Below are 17,257 nucleotides of genomic sequence, written 5' to 3' on the forward strand. Positions count from 1 at the left end.
ATGTCCTCCCTTAAGGATGCTACGGACCGCAAGGTAGAAATCTGCCTGAAGTCCGCTTATTCCCTTGCAGGGGGGGCAGCACGGCCGGCTATGGCCATTTGCTGGGTTGCCAGAGCGATGGAGCGCTGGGCGGATTCATTAGAGGCTTCTTTTGAATCCGACTGTCCGGCCGAACAAGCGGAGTTGATTGGCAATCTCCGTGATTCGGCCACCTACATCAACGAGGCGGCTCTAGACATTAGTACTCTGGTGTCTAGAATTTCTTCAGCAGCGGTAGCTGCTCGTCGCACCTTGTGGCTGCGATCCTGGAAGGCGGACGCAGATCCAAGAAAGGTCTGGAAGCGTTGCCGTTTACCGGAGAAGTTCTCTTCGGTCCGGATCTGGATAAGATTGTGGCCACGCTGGCGGCAGCCAAATCTGCTTGTCTCCCGTCGGCCGCTGCTCCTTCTGGTTCTGGACCATCGTCCTTTCGGTCATCTAGGGCCCAGGGCAGGCCCAAACCACAGTCGTTTCCTCGACAGGCTGGCCCTAAGAAATCGGGCAAGCCCCGGAAACAGGCATGGAGTACCAGACGTCCGGCCCCCAAGCCAGATGACAAGCCTGCGGCCTGACGGTCCGGGTCTCCCCTTGGGGGATCCCAGGGTGGGAGGCCGCCTGCTGCAGTTCTCCCGGTGTTGGTCGTTCACTACGACAGACACTTGGGTTCTGGAGGTGGTCTCTCACGGGTACGCCCTCTCCTTCCGGCACAGACCCCCGGCTCGATTCTTCACCACGGGTCTACCATCAGACCGGAACAAGGCTACGGAGCTGCGGAAGGTATTGCACACTATGCTCCAGGCTGGAGTTATAGTGCCTGTTCCATTCTCCCAGAGGGGCCAGGGTTTCTATTCAAATCTATTTTTGGTACAGAAACCCAATGGGTCATATCGTCCGATTCTCAACCTCAAAGCACTCAACAAGTCTTTGCGGGTCCCGAAGTTTCGGATGGAGACCCTACGGTCCATCATTCTGGCGCTGGAACCTGGGGACTACATGGTGTCATTGGACATACAGGACGCTTACCTGCATGTCCCTATTCTTTTGCGCCATCAAGAGTTCTTTCGGTTTGCAACCGCAGCGACCATTTCCAGTTTCGGGCGTTACCTTTTGGCCTGGCGACAGCACCACGTGTTTCACCAAGGTGATGACGGTCATGGCGGCTTCTCTGCGGCTGCAAGGAGTCCGCATGTTGCCGTACTTGGACGACCTGTTATTGGTGACAGGATCTCCAGAGCTCCTGTTACACCACTTGGACCTGACCATTGCACTGCTGCAACGGCACGGCTGGCTAATCAACTGGCAGAAGTCCACTCTAATCCCGTCTCGGAGGATTCTGCATCTTGGAGCCTTATTGAACTCGGGACAGCAAAGGATCTTCGTGACGGAGGACAAGATCTCTGCTTTACAGTCAAGGGTGCGCAGTTGTCTGCACAGCCGCCGGGTGTCCTTACACTCGGCGATGAGGTTACTGGGCTCCATGGTGTCGGTGTTCGACATGGTGGAATACTCCCTGTTTCACTCCAGACCTCTGCAGCACCTGATCCTGTCCAAGTGGAACGGGCTGCCTCAGTCTCTGAAGTTCCAGACGATTGTGCTCACCCCGGAGGTTCGCCTGTCCCTTGCGTGGTGGTTAAAGACGACCCACCTCAACAAGGGACGTCCGTTCTGGGTTCCAAATTGGGTCCTGTTGACAACGGACGCCAGTCTTCGGGGCTGGGGAGCAGTTTCGGGTCCACACTTGTTCCAGGGCAGGTGGACGCCGACAGAAGCGGAGCTTCCAATAAATATCTTGGAACTCCGTGCGGTCTTCAATGCTCTCCTGCAGGCACAGCGGTTTCTCCAGGGTCACCCGGTGCAGGTCCAGTCGGACAATGCTACCACCGTGGCCTACATAAACAGGCAAAGAGGAACTCGCAGTCGGGAGGCTCTCGTAGAGGTCTCTCGGATCCTGGTTTGGGCGGAGCGCAATCTTCCGGCCATATCAGCGGTCTTCATCCCGGGAGTGCTAAATTGGCAGGCGGACTTTCTAAGTCGCCAGGACGTTCATCCAGGGGAATGGTCCCTGCACCCGGACGTTTTTCAACTACTGGTGGACAGGTGGGGTCTTCCAGAAATCGACCTCATGGCGTCCCGGCACAACAACAAGTTGCCGGTGTACGGGTCTCGCACAAGAGACGAAGGGGCGTCTCTGGTGGATGCTCTGTCCGTCCGGTGGACGTTCAGGTTCACATACCTGTTCCCTCCGGTCTCCCTTCTTCCACGGGTAGTCCGGAAATTCAAACAGGAAGGAGGGATGCTCCTGTTGATAGCTCCCGCGTGGCCCAGACGGCACTGGTTCTCAGACCTTCAGGGTCTGTCCGTGGACAGTCCTCTGCGGTTGCCGCTACGACCGGACATTCTGTCTCAGGGTCCTTGTCTTCACCCGGACCTGACTCGGCTGTCTTTGGCGGCGTGGCTATTGAGACGGCCATGCTGAGGTCCCGGGGGTTTTCCAGCTCTGTGGTGCGTACCATGTTACGAGCTCGGAAACCGTCTTCCGCGAGGATATACCATCGCGTGTGGCATATGTTCTTCCAGTGGTGTCGACCGAGAGGTTATGCACCGCGGGAGTTTCGTCTGTCTCGGATTCTCGCCTTCCTGCAAGCGGGACTAGATCATGGGCTTCGCCTTGTTTCTTTGAAGGTACAGGTTTCGGCCCTATCTGTCTGGTTTCACCGTAGGATTGCTACAATCCCGGATGTGCGCACCTTTATGCAAGGTGTTCTCCGTATTCAGCCGCCCTTTGTTCCACCTGTGGCGCCTTGGGATTTGGCTGTGGTCCTGAGGGCTCTCCAAGGACCGCCGTTTGAACCACTGGGCTCAGTGGATATTAAATGGCTAACAGCTAAGACTGTTTTCCTTCTGGCCGTTGCTTCAGCCAGACGTGTTTCTGAGTTAGGGGCTCTTTCTTGTAGACCCCCTTTCTTGGTTTTTCATGGGAACAGGGCAGTGCTCCGCACTCGGCCCAAGTTTCTTCCCAAAGTTGTTTCCCAGTTTCATGTTAACGAGGAAATAGTTGTTCCGGCCTTTAACTCACCGGGTCTTTCCGTGGGTGAGGCCTCTTTGGATGTTGTGCGGGCCTTAAGGACTTATGTGGACCGCACTTCTTTGTTTAGGAAGTCGGACGCTTTGTTGTCCTCTATGGCTTCTGTAAAAAGGGTTGGCCTGCTTCAAAGCAAACTTTGGCAGCCTGGATCCGTATGGCTATTTCTGAAGCTTATCTTCATGAAGGCCTACCGGTCCCTCCTTCTCTGAAGGCTCATTCCACTAGGTCTGTGGGTCCTTCGTGGGCAGCTTGACGTGGTGCCTCGGCAGTTCAGATCTGCAAGGCTGCTACGTGGTCTTCTGTCCATACCTTCGTGAGGTATTACAGGTTTGACACCTTCGCCTCTCAGGATGCTTCCTTCGGGCGGCGGATTCTCCTTTCTGCACAGGAGCGTCCCCACCCTTAAAGGATACTGCTTTGGGACATCCCCAAGGTATCCTGTGGATACCCTATGGACCCTGAAGTAGAAAATATGAGATATGGTAAGAACTTACCCTTGTTATCTCTATTTCTACGAAGTCCATAGGGTTCCACAGGACTCCCGCCCTGTCGCACCTGTGCTGCAGATGGGCTTTGCTCTGGTCACCGGTTTTCCGTCTCCCTCTGGTGAGAATGTGATTCTTGTATGTGTCCAGATCTTTGTTCTCTCTCTTCCTTCTCCTCCTCCGGCCTATGGCTTGGTAACTAACTGAGGTGCCTTGGCCTGGGGGCGGGGTATAGGAGGGGGACCTAGTGCATCCTGGGAGGCTGAAAGCTTAACTCTTTGGTGCCCTGCGACTGACGTCACACCTATACCCCAAGGTATCCTGTGGAACCCTATGGACTTCGTAGAAATAGAGATAACAAGGGTAAGTTCTTACCATATCTCATATTTTTTCTTCTTTTTTTACCTATTAGCTCTAAGAGGTAAGCCATGCCTTATATTATTCTGCGGCAGGTGAGTTTGGGGAATTTCCCTGCAAGTGAAAATTAGGCGCTGAGACTAATTAATGATACAGTGGTTAACATTACTGTCACAGCTCATGGATAATGATTTCAATTCTAACCAGGCTTTATTGGTGTGGAATTTTTATATATTCCCCATGCTCCAGTTTCCACCCACGGTCCTTAAACATACTAATACAGGGCTTGACAAATGTTTCTAAAATCTAGGAGCCAGGATGAAAGTGTAGGAGCCAGACCCCCCCTTCCCACGGGGCAGCATTACCACGCCACTAACTGGGTACCCCAGGTAAACCACCCTTCCACAGCCACATTACTGAGCAGCTAACCCCTCTCTCCAGGCAACCAACCCCCAGAAAGACCACCCTTCCGCAGCCAAAAAACCCCGGGCAAGCAAAACCACCGCCGGCAGTGGCCGAACTAGAGAGTTGTGGGCCTAGGTGCAAGAATATGCTTTGGGTACCCCTATGCAGTGCCCCCAGTAGTGGTCCGCTATGCAGTGCCCACAGTAGTGCTCCATGTACAGTGCCCCCAGTGGTCCCCCCTATGCATCGCTGGCGGCTGTGTGTTTGTTACTCTGTACTGTGGACTGCGCTCGTGGTCTGCACTACACTAGCAGCGGCAGGGGGTTGCTGCAAATCTGGTTGCCAGGCAGCCAAATCTGGTCGCCATGGCGACCTGGCCCCCGGGTTTTGTCGAGCCCTGTACTAATAGGTTAATTGGTTGCATATCCCAGCATCCTAGTCATTTTTTACATGTTAAGGAATTTATATTGAAAGCTCCAATGGGGCAGGGACCAATATGAATGATAAATGTACAGTTCCCCATAATATAATATGATGGTGATATTAATAATTGCTGCTTTCTCTATTTGCCTTGTCGTCGTCGTCCCCCCCCCCTTTGAGAAGATGTCTAACTATTGTTTACGTCTCCTTAAACAGGTATATGACTCGCGTTCATGGGATGCATCCAAAAGAAATTACACGTCAACTTAGTCTTGCTGTAAAGGATGGCCTGATAGTGGAGACGCTAACCGTAGGATGTAAGGGCTCTAAAGCTGGTATTGAGCAGGAAGGATACTGGCTACCTGGGGATGAAATTGTAAGTAATAATCTTATACGAGACAATGCTTCTTTTATAATAATTTGCTTTTAGAAATCACGCCAGATTCAGTGATCAACCAAGGTGACACACCTTGGTTGATCACAAAGTATGGTAAACATCATATTTTTTTCTTTTAACCACATACTTTTAATTATGTAGTTGAGGCATATGTTTATGGTTGCTGTGACCGACGTATAACATTTTGCTTATTATGTATTTATTTCTCTTCTTCGGGGTCCATAGGGACCACAGGAATTACCTTGGGGTATGTGGTTGCATTGATCCAGGCACCAAACAATTGCAAGCTTTAGCTCTTAGGATGCACTGGGTCCTCCTCCATATATACCCCGCCCCTGGCTACAGGCGCTCAGTTTTTTGTTTGGTGCACAAGAGTGCACCTTGTGAACAGAGGACTGCCTCGGCAGTCCCAAGCAAGTTTTTGGGTTTTTTTTGCCTATGAGTAAGTAGCACCAGGCGACTGGATGGACGCCAAAGCTGCTGCTACGTCTACCCCCACCAACGCCGCAACACCATTGAGGGTACTGGTGATTTCGGCAGGCGTCGTCGGAGTGACTGGACTGCTGCCAGAGACATCGGGGATGCAAGTAAGGTAGTTCCCCACTAGCCGCTGACGGCAGGGAACCACGTGGCAGCCCGTACCTCTGTGGAAACCTGCCGAAGGCCGCTGTTGTGAGGAACCAGGGAAGACTGCTTCCTCCACTAGACCACCGGGGCATGAAATATGGCAGCCAGGATGATAATGGCGGCGGCCATGTATAAGTGAGTGCCCCCGGTGGATCCATACAGCCTAGGGGAGGTAGGCTCTCCCCGGCGGCCCCTCCCCCAACCCAGACGCTGGTCCAGAGACTAGGTTTCCCGCGTCTAGGTTGCTTGTCCCTGCCTCCCTGTACATGAGACGGCCAGAGACCACTCTCAGGTGCTCTCGATGGCTGCGACTCTCAGGAGGTTTGGTCAGTCTCCCTGTATACCTCTCCTTAGGTGGCCAGGTCATACAGAGCTTGATATCCTAATTGGCCTTTGTGCTGTTCGTAGTTGACTAAGAACTTATTGCAGTGGTTCCCAAACTGTGCACCGTGGCACCCTGGGGTGCCTCAGGACACTTGTAGGGGTGCCTCAAGTTGGTAGTCCAGCACCAAATCAAATTATTTATGGTCAATGTAATGTAAACATGTGGACAAACAGAAGCTCAAACCTGTCCACCACCACATAACTGAACCTGACAGGTAAGCACAATTGACTTCACTTTACTACTTTACAAAAAAAAATTCTGAATTTCTCAATAACAAATATTTGGCTTAGGGGTGCCGTGAAAACATTGCTGTTACTCTAGAGTGCCGTAATTCAAAAAAGTTTGGGAACCTCTGGCTTATTGCATATATATATTTATTTGCATTGTATGTGACTTGTGTAAGTCTGCTGTGTGTTATACTGCCTTTTCTTATTCCTGAATAACTGTCCGATATAACTATCACTACTGTTTCTCCTCATAACTCTCTGCTACAGGTGTGTTGGTTACTTTGGGGGTGAAACTGTCACATTGTATTATATTACTTTGCGTAACATTGTGTGCATTGTTATGTCCAAATAAAATGAAAAGCAGGAGGCGAATACCCCTGTGCTGGTTTCATGTATGGCCTGTCAGGCGGGTTTGTCCCCTCAGGATTTCATACAGAATGGATTATGTGGTCACTGTTACAAAGAGTCACCACATCAGTCAAGTCTACCAGCTCCTGGGCAGGAACCCCCTTGGGCTTCTTTTTTCTAGATCATGGCGCAGGTTGTAAACCAGTTATCTGCTCCTATGCCGACCCCTACTATGGGATACCCTCAGCAGCTACAACCTACTATGTTTATGCCTCCTATGCATCCGTCCTGGATGGATGTTTATGCCCACTCAAGTCAGAGTATGGCTCCGTCCCCTGCTGCATTTCAACAAACGCTGCAACCAGCCAGGCCAGTATAGCCTAAAACTAGAAGGCGGTCGGCTTCCTCCTATTACTCCGTCCAGCCTGCAGACTCTGATGCATCTTTGGATGAGTGTGAGGACATACAGGGCTCCTCTCAAGAGCCTCTCTCAGGAGAGGAGGACCATTTTCCAAAAGCAGATGTTCCCTCCTTGATTAGAGCGGTCAAAGCGGTCATAGATAGTGAAGAGCCAGAGCTTAAGAAGGCTCCGGTGTTCAAACGCCAGAAGGCTGAGTCTCCTAAAACTGAGCATCTCTCAACTTATGGGGAAAGCATGGAGTTCTCCAGATAGACGATTCCATGTTACAAAAAAGGTTACAGCTTTATACCCCCTTCCACCGGACGAATACGCTAGGTGGGAAATTTCGCCGACGGCAGATGCTCATGTGGCACATCTGGTCTGGAGCACCATATTGCCCATACCATCTGCATCCGCCCTTAAAGATTCCACAGATAGAAGACTTGAAGCCTGTCTCAAGACAGTCTTTTATCTGTCGGAGGATGTTACCCGCCCGGCTATGGCCATGGCCTGGGTATCTAAGGCCATTGAAGAATGGACAGGGGCACTGGAAAATACTTTTCCAGAGAACAGCTGAAAACTCTCTCCTATACCAAGGAGGCAGCCTCCTACCTGGGAGAGGCGGCATTAGCTGCCTCAGTTGTTGCTCGTAGAGCCCTTTGGTTAAGGGACTGGAAAGCAGTTACAGGGTCCAAGAAGGCTCTGGAATCCCTGCCATTTACGGGAGGCATCCTGTTTGGCACAGAATTAGATAAAATTGTAGCTACATTGGCAGCTTCTAAAGCGGCTGGTCTGTCTTCAACGTCTATCCCTAGACCTAGGCAGTTGTCCTTTCGAGCCTTTCGGCCGCAAGGAAGTGTTCGAGGTCAGTCTTCCTCTAGAACCAGTTCTCGTAAGAGACTGCAAATTAAGAGATCACGTTCAACCAGACATCCGGCTTCCAAGTCAGGCGATACTCTCCCCCTGGGGAATCCCAGGGTGGGAGGCCAACTTCTTCAGTTTTTGGATACCTGGCATCTCACGACAATAGATGCCTGGGTTCGGGAGGTGGTCCTTCGAAGGTACGCCCTTACTTTCTGGAGAAGTCCCATGCAAAGATTTTTCTGCACAACTCCTCCGGCGGAGTCTGCAAAGGCCTTGGCCCTCCAACAAGCCATTCGTACCCTGCTGGATTCAGGGGTAATAATCTGTGTTCCAGTGGATCAACAAAGAAGGGGTTATTATTCCAACTTATTTCTGATTCAATAGCCCAATGGGTCCCACCGGCCTATTCTGAATTTGAAAGGTCTCAATACATTTATCCGGTTGCCCAAGTTCCGTATGGAAACCCTTCGGTCAATTGTTTAGGCAATGGAATATATCAGCATGTGCCAATTACACCTTCCCACCAAAGGATTCTGCGGTGTGCGGTTGTGCAGAAACATTTCCAATTTCAGGTGCTGTCTTTTTTTTTGTCAACAGCCCCGCAGGTGTTTACCAAGATAATGGCAGTAATGACTGCCTACCTCAGGTGTCAGGGAGTCAGGATACTGCCATACTTGGACAATCTCCACAGGTATTGCAGCATCACCTCAGACTGACGAATGCTTGTCTACATAGACATGGCGGGATAATAAATTGGAAAAAGTCATCGCTTTTTCCAGTATAACAGATGGTGTATTTAGGTGCACGCCTGGATTCTCTGGCACAACGGATATTTCTGCCATAAGACAAGATTGTGGCCCTTCAATTGCGGATTCGCAGACTTCTCCTCAATCAGGTACGGGACCAGAATCAGGGATCCCTCGGCCGATTTTGTGGATGCTCTAGCAATGAAGTGGAACTTCAAGCTAGCGTATCTTTTTCCTCCATTCTCCCTCCTCCCAAGGGTCATCAGGAAATTCAAGCAGGAGGGTGGAACAGTAATACCCTATAGCCCATGCTTGGCCCAGGCGCCATTGGTTCACCGACCTTCAGAGTCTCTCCATACACTCCGTGGCCTCTTCCTCTAAGGCCGGACCTGTTAACACAGGGTCCTTGCCTGCACCCGGACCTTCCCCGTCTGTCTTTGATGGTGTGGCTCTTGAATCTTCCATTGTAAGAGCCAAGGATTTTTCTAACTCTGTAATTCAGACGATGCTTAGGGCACGGAAACCTTCCCTGCCCGCATCTATTACAGGATTTGGCACTCGTATTTTCAATGGTGTAGGCATAGAAAATATGATCCTGAAGTTTTTAGGGTCTCTCGAGTGCTTGCTTTTCTTCAGGCTGGGTGAGACCGGGGTCTCCGCCTGGCCACCCTCAGAGTTCAGGCTTCTGCAGTCTCAGTTTGGTTTCAGCGAAGGATTGCTTCGCTGCCTGATGTTAGGACTTTTTTCCAGGGTGTTCTGAGAGTTCAGCCTCCCTTTGTCCCTCCGGTAGCTCCGTGGGCTCTACAGGCTTCCCCATTTGAACCCCTGAAATCAGTAGATCTTAAGTGGTTGACAGCAAAGACAGTTTTTCTTCTTGCTATCTCCTCTGCCCGCAGGTTCTCTGATTTGGCAGCCCTTTCTTGTCGCTCTCCCTTTTTGAATTTTCATCAGGATAGAGCTGTTATAAGGTAGTATCCCGCTTTCATGTAAATGAAGAAATTGTGGTTCCAATCTTCAGGCCTCTCTGTAAGTGAAAAGCTTATCTGGATGTTGTACGCACCCTACATATCTACGTGGATCGCACCAACTCCATTAGAAAATCAGATTTTCTTTTTGTGTTGTATGGCTGTCATAAGCGAGGCTGGCCAGCTAACAAACAGACTCTGCTAGGTGGCTTCGTATGACAATTTTTCAATCTTACACACAAGCTGATCTCTCTATTCCAAACACAGTGACTGCACATTCCACTCGATCCGTGGGGCCATCGTGGGCGTTTCGTCGTGGTGCCTCTGCTGAACAATTGTGCAAGGCAGCCACATTTGCCTTTCAGGATGCTTTTATTGGGCGTTGAATTCTCTTTCTACTAAACAGGAGCATCCCCACCCTTAAGGGAACTGCTTTGGGGCATCCCCAAGGTAATTCCTGTGGACCCCAGAGAAGAAAATAAGAGTTATGGTATAACATACCTTTTATTAACTTTTTCTTTGAGGTCCATAGGGTCCACAGGACATCCACCCTAACGCACCTGGTGGTGTTGGGTAATCTTTTTCATTTATATTTCAATGATTCCCTCTTCTTAGAGAGAGTGTTTCTGTGGTACAATTGTCCTTCCTTCTCCTCTTGCCTTCTCCTGCCTTGGGCTTGGTAACAAACTGAGTGTCTGTAGCCAGGGGTGGGGTATATATGGAGGAGGAACCAGTGCATCCTGGGTGCTAAAGCTTGTAACTGTTTGGTGCCTGGATCACTCCAACCACATACCACAAGGTAATTCCTGTGGACCCTATGGACCTCGAAGAAAAAGTTAACAAAGGTATGTTATCCCATAACTCTTATTTTCTCCATCTGATTTTATGTATTATTTTCAATTTACATTTTGTGTGTGTGTTTGTGTAGGTTAATTTTATCTTGTTTTTGCCTCTTTCCTACACATTTAGCATTAAGGGCTTATGCACATGAGAGCCGTTTTGCTCTGCTTTTCATGAACATCTATGTCATTTAAAGGACCCCATACATCAAGCAGCTATTTTACTGATTCCCCGATGAGACCGAAACCATCGGTCGGAAATGCCGATAGGCTGCCATCGATGAACACTGATTCGGCGGGGAAACAGTGAAATTCTTCGTTTTAAAAATCCCTATCACTGATGTATGGGGACCTTTACTTTTTTGGATCAGTAGCTGACATTAAGAGAGCACATCAATGGTTATATTTGTAAACCATGTGATATTAACTGAGATCTCTCTTGCTCTGTATTATCTAAAGACTCCATTATATAAGGAATTTTTTTCTCAGGACTGCTAAAGCTGGGCATACATTATACAATTATCGTCCCGATCCGCTGATTATCTGTGGATTGGACCAGTAATTGCATAGTGTATGACCATGACCGATTAGCTGATCACATCCCCAGGGGTGAAAAGCAGATACAAGGGGCCATACACTGTGCTATATTTCAGTGTAAGGCCACAATCACTGCTGGGTTTCAGGCTGTCAGATACAATGTCTGTCGGTCTGACAGACATTTTATCTGACAGTGCATGCCCAGCATAACTGATTTGCGATGTGGCAGCGACCCTTTCTTTTTTTATTACTTTGAAAAGTACTTGAGATTAAAGATGTTCGCTCACAAAGGCCAATAGCAATCAACTTCCGATCGTATTTGCCACCATGTACTAGAGTAATCTGTTTAAAATCAGTTGGATTGTTGTCAACTACTGCACTTGTTTTGATTTTATTTGATAGTCGCTGAATTGACAGCTTTAGTGAGAGATCATATAGATAATATTTGCAGCTATGGATTAGAGAGAGATTTTTTCCAAAAACAATGTGTGCTAAGTATCACTAACTTCAGCTATGTTCTGTAATGTCTTTTGTTTTTCATGTTATCTTTGTTAAAAAACGTGCTGTTTGTGATTTAGCGCTGAGTGATGTGATAGTTAAGTAAATATATTAATGACCATTTCATAGTTATTTAAATGTATTCATTTTAAAAACCATTTGCAAATATAACTAAGTAATATAATTATTTTCAACTAGATAAATGCAAAGGAGGGGCGCGAGATCTGGACTTCCCCAGCCACTCAACATAAACTCCGGGGCTGTGTGGAGCTCTCCCGGTCCATTCTCGCTGCCTTTGCTGCGGCCTCCTGCCTGGCCCCGGGGCCGCCATTACGGAGTTCTGCCCCGTGGTGCTGCACTCCCCTGTGACACTGCTCCCTGTGTTCTGTGCGGAGCTTGCCTGACTGTCTTCTCCGGAGGGCTCCCAGCTGCTCTGATCACATTCAGCAGGGCTGGAAGTCTCCCGCTCACCGCCATTTTCTGTTCCACTGGTGTCTTTTGCTGGGCTTATTCCTGACAGGCTAGGCTTAGTGGTGCCCCTTGGGACTTGGTTTCCTGGCCTCTGCTGTTGTCTATGCATCTCACTGCCTTTGGGACCTTTACTGATATTGTGCTTCTGTGCTGTCTGGGTCTTGTGGCACCTTCAGGAACTTGGTGCCCTAGTCTCAACTGCTGTCATTCCTGCATCTGATTGCTTCTGGGAATTAAGATATTGCACTGTGCTACAGTGTTCCTCTTAATGCTGGACTGAGTGGCCCCCTACTTATATTTATGGCCCATGCGTCCAAGTTCTAGTTAGGAGTAAAAGATTCCAGGCCTCGGCGGCTGCCAGGTAGGTAGAAAATTGTTATACATCAACCCCAGACCCCCCCTTCAAGCACCTTGGCGGATGTTTAGTCTTTTTCTGATATTCTACAAATATCTCCCTCAACTATAGGGGGGCTCAGGAGGCACCACGGAACATTTGTTACAGGCCATTGCCGACTCTGAGAAAAGGCTGGCGGACAAAGTGGCAGAGGTGCTTATTTATATTTCAGTACTCCATCGTGATATACAGAAGACAAGGAGCCGATTTAAGAAACGAAGACCCATATTTCCACGCTTTAGGATACTACTTGTCCCCTCTTAGCATGTTTGCATATCTGGAGTTGAAAATGGTGGCCTGTCAGCATCAATTGGTCGACGTGAAGGGGTGCTTTTGTTGCAATAACATTCGCTTGGTTGGATTACACAAAGAGGCTGAGGGGCCTGACTAGGAATATTTTCTGGATTCCTGGCTGACTACCACCTTTGGTCAGGACGTCCTCACCCTACAATTTGCCGTCGAACGGGCTCACCCTATATCTAGGAGACCTATTCCTCCAGGAGCTCCTCCGAGGACACTTATTGCTAAAATTTAGCATTATATGGACCAGGATGCTATAGCTGCATCTTGCAAGGACCCCCGGGAATACAACTGACAGCGTGTTGCTTTTTAGCATAACTTTTCTGCTTAGGTACAGAAGTCTAGAATGCTATTTGTCCAGGTTAAAAGTAGGGATGTGCAGGCTCGGATAGGTTCGAGTTTGCACGTTGAGTTCGGATTTTTCCCTCCAAAAAAACGGAACTCAGAAAGAGGCTAAACGTCATCTTACATGGACGAACATCATCATTCCTGGACAATGATGATGTTCGTCCATGTAAGATGATGTTTAGCCTCTTTCTGAGTTCCGTTTTTTTGGAGGGAAAAATCCAAACTCCGTGCAAACTCGAACCTATCCGAGCCTGCACATCCCTAGTTAAAAGATGACTGTGGGATCTACCATTATTCTACACAATGTTATTTCCGGCTCGGCTCCGCATTGTCTCGTGTGAGAGGACCCACTCCACCTCTTCACAAGATGCTACTTTCTCGCTAGACCATCAAGCACTGGAACGGTTCTCTGGGATGAAGCTTCTCAATTAGAGTATAATGTTTGAGTGGGTATCCGGTCATTAGGTCTACATTGTCTAAATAGACAATGTTTGGGTAGACAATGGAAGGTAGACAGGGTCTGTAGGTCGACAGGGACTGAAGGTCGACACACCATATGTCGACTGGTAACAAGGTCGACAGGCAGTAGGTTGATAGGGCCAGAAGGTTGACACACTAAAGGTCGACAGGGTCAGAAGGTCGACTGGTATAAAGGTAGAGAGGATCAGAAGGTCGACACACTAAAGGTTCACTGGTAACAAGGTCGACATGTACTGAAGGTTGACATGGTCATTAGGTCAACGCTCATATGGTCAACATGCAAATGGTCGACACATGATTTGTTTTGTTTTTTAGCCTTAATCTTTACCCTAACCTTCCTCTTAGTGCCTAACCCTAACTGTCGGTGTAAGTGCCTAACACTAACCGTCGGAATAAGTGCCTAACGCTAACCGTCGGAATAAGTGCCTGACGCTAACCGTAGGGGTAAGTGCCTAGCGCTAACCGTCGGGGTAAGTGCCTAGCGCTAACCGTCGGGGTAAGTGCCTAGCGCTAACCGTCGGGGTAAGTGCCTAACGCTAACCGTCGGGGTAAGTGCCTAACGCTAACCGTCGGGGTAAGTGCCTAACGCTAACCGTCGGGGTAAGTGCCTAACGCTAACCGTCGGGGTAAGTGCCTAACCCTGACACTAACCCTAACTCTAAACAAAAGTGTTGACCATTTGACTATGAGTGTCGACCTACTGCCTGTCGACCTTCATACCTGTCGACCTTGTTACCAGTTGACCTTTAGTGGGTCAACCTTTAGTGTGTCGTCATTCTGATACTGTCGACCTTCAGTCCCTGTCGACCTTCAGTACCTGCCGACCTTGTTACCAGTCGACCTTTAGTGTGTCGACCTTCAGACCCTGTCGACCTTCAGTGCCTGTCTATCTATTGCCTGTCTATCTTCCATTGTCTACCCAAACATTGTCTATCTAGACAATGTAGACCTAATGATCTCCACCCTTTGAGTGAGATCGCATCTCATACAAAATTTTATATTGTCTCCAAGGAGAAGGGGGCTTTGCGCTTCCCGATATGAGGTTATATTATTTGTCTGCTCAGCTAGTGCATCTCCGGGAGTAGATTGTTGAATCTGAAATTGGGGTGTGCACTGGGCTTTGTTTGACCAGGCTTGTAGTCCTCTTAATCTGCTTCAGTTTCTACTTGCTACATACTCCCTAAAGCATTGTACCCCTATTTTGTTGCAGGCTCGCAAAGTCTGGCAGTCAGCGGCTAAGATTTTGGATGATTCTGTTATTTATCCTTGTTCTCCTTTTTGGAGTAACCCCTTTTTCCTGAGCTCTTTGCTCTTGGCAGTGGATTCCTCTGGTTGTCTCATGGAGTAGGAACTAAGGCCCTGATTCAGAGCCGAGCACTAGTTGCCAGTTATAGGAGGTGTGTGAAGGGTGAGAGGGAGTGTGGATTGAGATGAGGGTAGGGGGAGGAATGATTGATTTATGTGAAAATGAGGATGAGGGTGGATTCTATACGGAGAGAGAAGCCAGTGAACGAGATAGAGAAGAGGTTGAACCAGTGCAATGATAAAGGATGAGACGAGTAGCAGCATTGAGGAAAGATTTAGGAGGAAATAGGTGGGAGAAAGACCAGCGAATAAAAGGTTGCAGTAGGTAAGGGTGATTAGAGATTTGGTAGCCTGCAGATGAGGAAGGGTCAAAAATTGGAGATGTTGGGAGATAGCATGAACTAGGTGGTAGTCGAGGATGACTGCACTTTTGGGAAAGGAGAGAGTACCATGTTGGCAACAGAGAGAAAGGTGAGTAGGAAAAGGAACCCAAGAATGGGGAGACAATAAGATTAGTCTTAAGCTGGGTACACACCTATACAATCATCGGGCCGTTCATCCAATATCAAGAGAACGGCTGTTGGATTGTATAGGTGTGTACACTGTCCCGATGCAGGAGTGTTAGCCGATAAACGGCTTTTAACGCTCCTGCAACGGTCGGTATCTGGAGGTCACATCTTATGTACTGTTTAATATTTATCGGTCCAACCTCCCAATCCTATAGAAGCCCGTACACACTGTGCTATGTCTGCAAAGTGTGTACACTGCTCACAGGCAGCTGACTTGGTCACACTGGGGACAGTGGGCCTGATTCAGAGCCGGTCACTCTGACAGAGCGCTCGCTCTGAATCAGGGCCGTCCTTCATTTTTAGAGCGGCCTCCCACAGCTATAGCGACCACCCACAGCTATAGCGAGCGGCCAGGAAGATGGTCGCGATGGTCAAGACCATCGCGACCATCGGGCTTGCGACGAGACCCTTGTGGTAGGGTCTCGTTTCCGCAAGCCCTGGAGTGCTTTTGGCACTATCAGAGCCGAAAGCACTCCCACTGACATCACTTGTGATGTCATTGGGGCCGGCCCCAGACGGTAGGCGTTTCCATGGGAACGCCTCCATCTGGCCAGCCACGCCCCCGGCACGCCCACCAAAGGGGGCGTGCTGTCACTCACCATCGACAGCACGCCCCCTTTGTAGCGAGACCCATAGCGACGGCTTGCCCGACGCTATCCGGGTCTCGTGCATGAGCACGACAGAGCCGGGTCCGTTGTGCGCATGCGCACTGGGCCAACATCAACCCGCTTGTGAGCGGGTCTGAATCGGGCCCTAAATTCCATTATTTTTCTCAGATTAGGATTGACTTTGATCTTTCCAACAGTATGTTTTGTAGATATTTGCAACTCCACCAATGCTCTCTGTGCCCACTGGGGGAGGGGGGGGGGTACAGTCCTGCTCTGCAACTTAGCCTCTAAGAAGCATACATTCTATGCTTATTCCTCCCTGATACTACATTATGGAGTTTGAAGATTACAGTCATTGAGATTGCGGTGGGAGAGTGACTTGGGCCCCCTAATGGACAACGACTGGACGATGGTACTTGGCTCCTCCTATTCGGCTTCGGCCCATGCATCCTCTACCTCCTGCCCTAAATGCAGTGCTCCTGACACTGATTTCTGGCATCCGCTGTGGTCATTTTCATCTCTTATCAGACTCTTTAAATTCCTACCTACAACTCTGTCACTGTTCTCCTAACGTCAGTTAAGGTGCTTATTGCAAAAGGTTGGATGGCTCCACTGGCATATCCCTTGCTGTCTAGATTTGGTTGATGAACTCTACTGATTCCCATGAGCTCTTTAAGTGCAAATGCCCTGCTAAATTTGATAAAGTATGGTCTCTCTGGCAATTTTCATGCTATGCCTTGGACCTGGAACCTTCAGCTCTTTAGACCCCCTTAGGTGTCCCCGCCTTCCCAGTTGCCTTCTATGTGATCTTTTATTTTCATTCCCTAATAATGTTTTAGATTTGCTTAAATCATACTGTTTATACTACATTTTGTATTGTGTGTTTTATACTGTCATCTCTTATACAACTGAATAGACAATTTCTAGGTGTCCTTTACCTACATGCTTTTTGCGCTTTTGACTCGGTTATCATGTTATTCTTTTTATTTTTGTTATGTCTATTAATAGTTCTTTTGCCGTACCATTAAGAACAAAACATCAATAAAAATACTCAAATTTGTGTATTTTCCTGTGTATCCCTAAGGGGGTGGAAGGTAAAACACACAATGTAGGGTGTATTGCCAGTGATAACACACTGTCCCAATGGTGCATCGTATA

General features: G+C 48.8%; 1 protein-coding gene across 3 annotated transcripts in view; it reads left to right on the forward strand.

Annotated features, from left to right (window-relative positions):
- The window catches only part of ZMYND11 (zinc finger MYND-type containing 11), a 145,534-nt gene that overhangs the window by 62,567 nt on the left and 65,710 nt on the right, over positions 1–17,257 (forward strand). For all 3 annotated transcript variants that reach the window (XM_088445435.1, XM_088445436.1, XM_088445437.1), the window contains exon 3: positions 5,008–5,167. In XM_088445435.1, the coding sequence (XP_088301561.1) occupies positions 5,008–5,167 (160 nt within the window). The remainder of the gene's footprint in view (positions 1–5,007; positions 5,168–17,257) is intronic.

This window comes from Taudactylus pleione, unplaced genomic scaffold (assembly GCF_031769625.1).
Source record: "Taudactylus pleione unplaced genomic scaffold, aTauple2 ptg000380l, whole genome shotgun sequence".
NCBI classification, from domain to species: domain Eukaryota; kingdom Metazoa; phylum Chordata; class Amphibia; order Anura; family Myobatrachidae; genus Taudactylus; species Taudactylus pleione.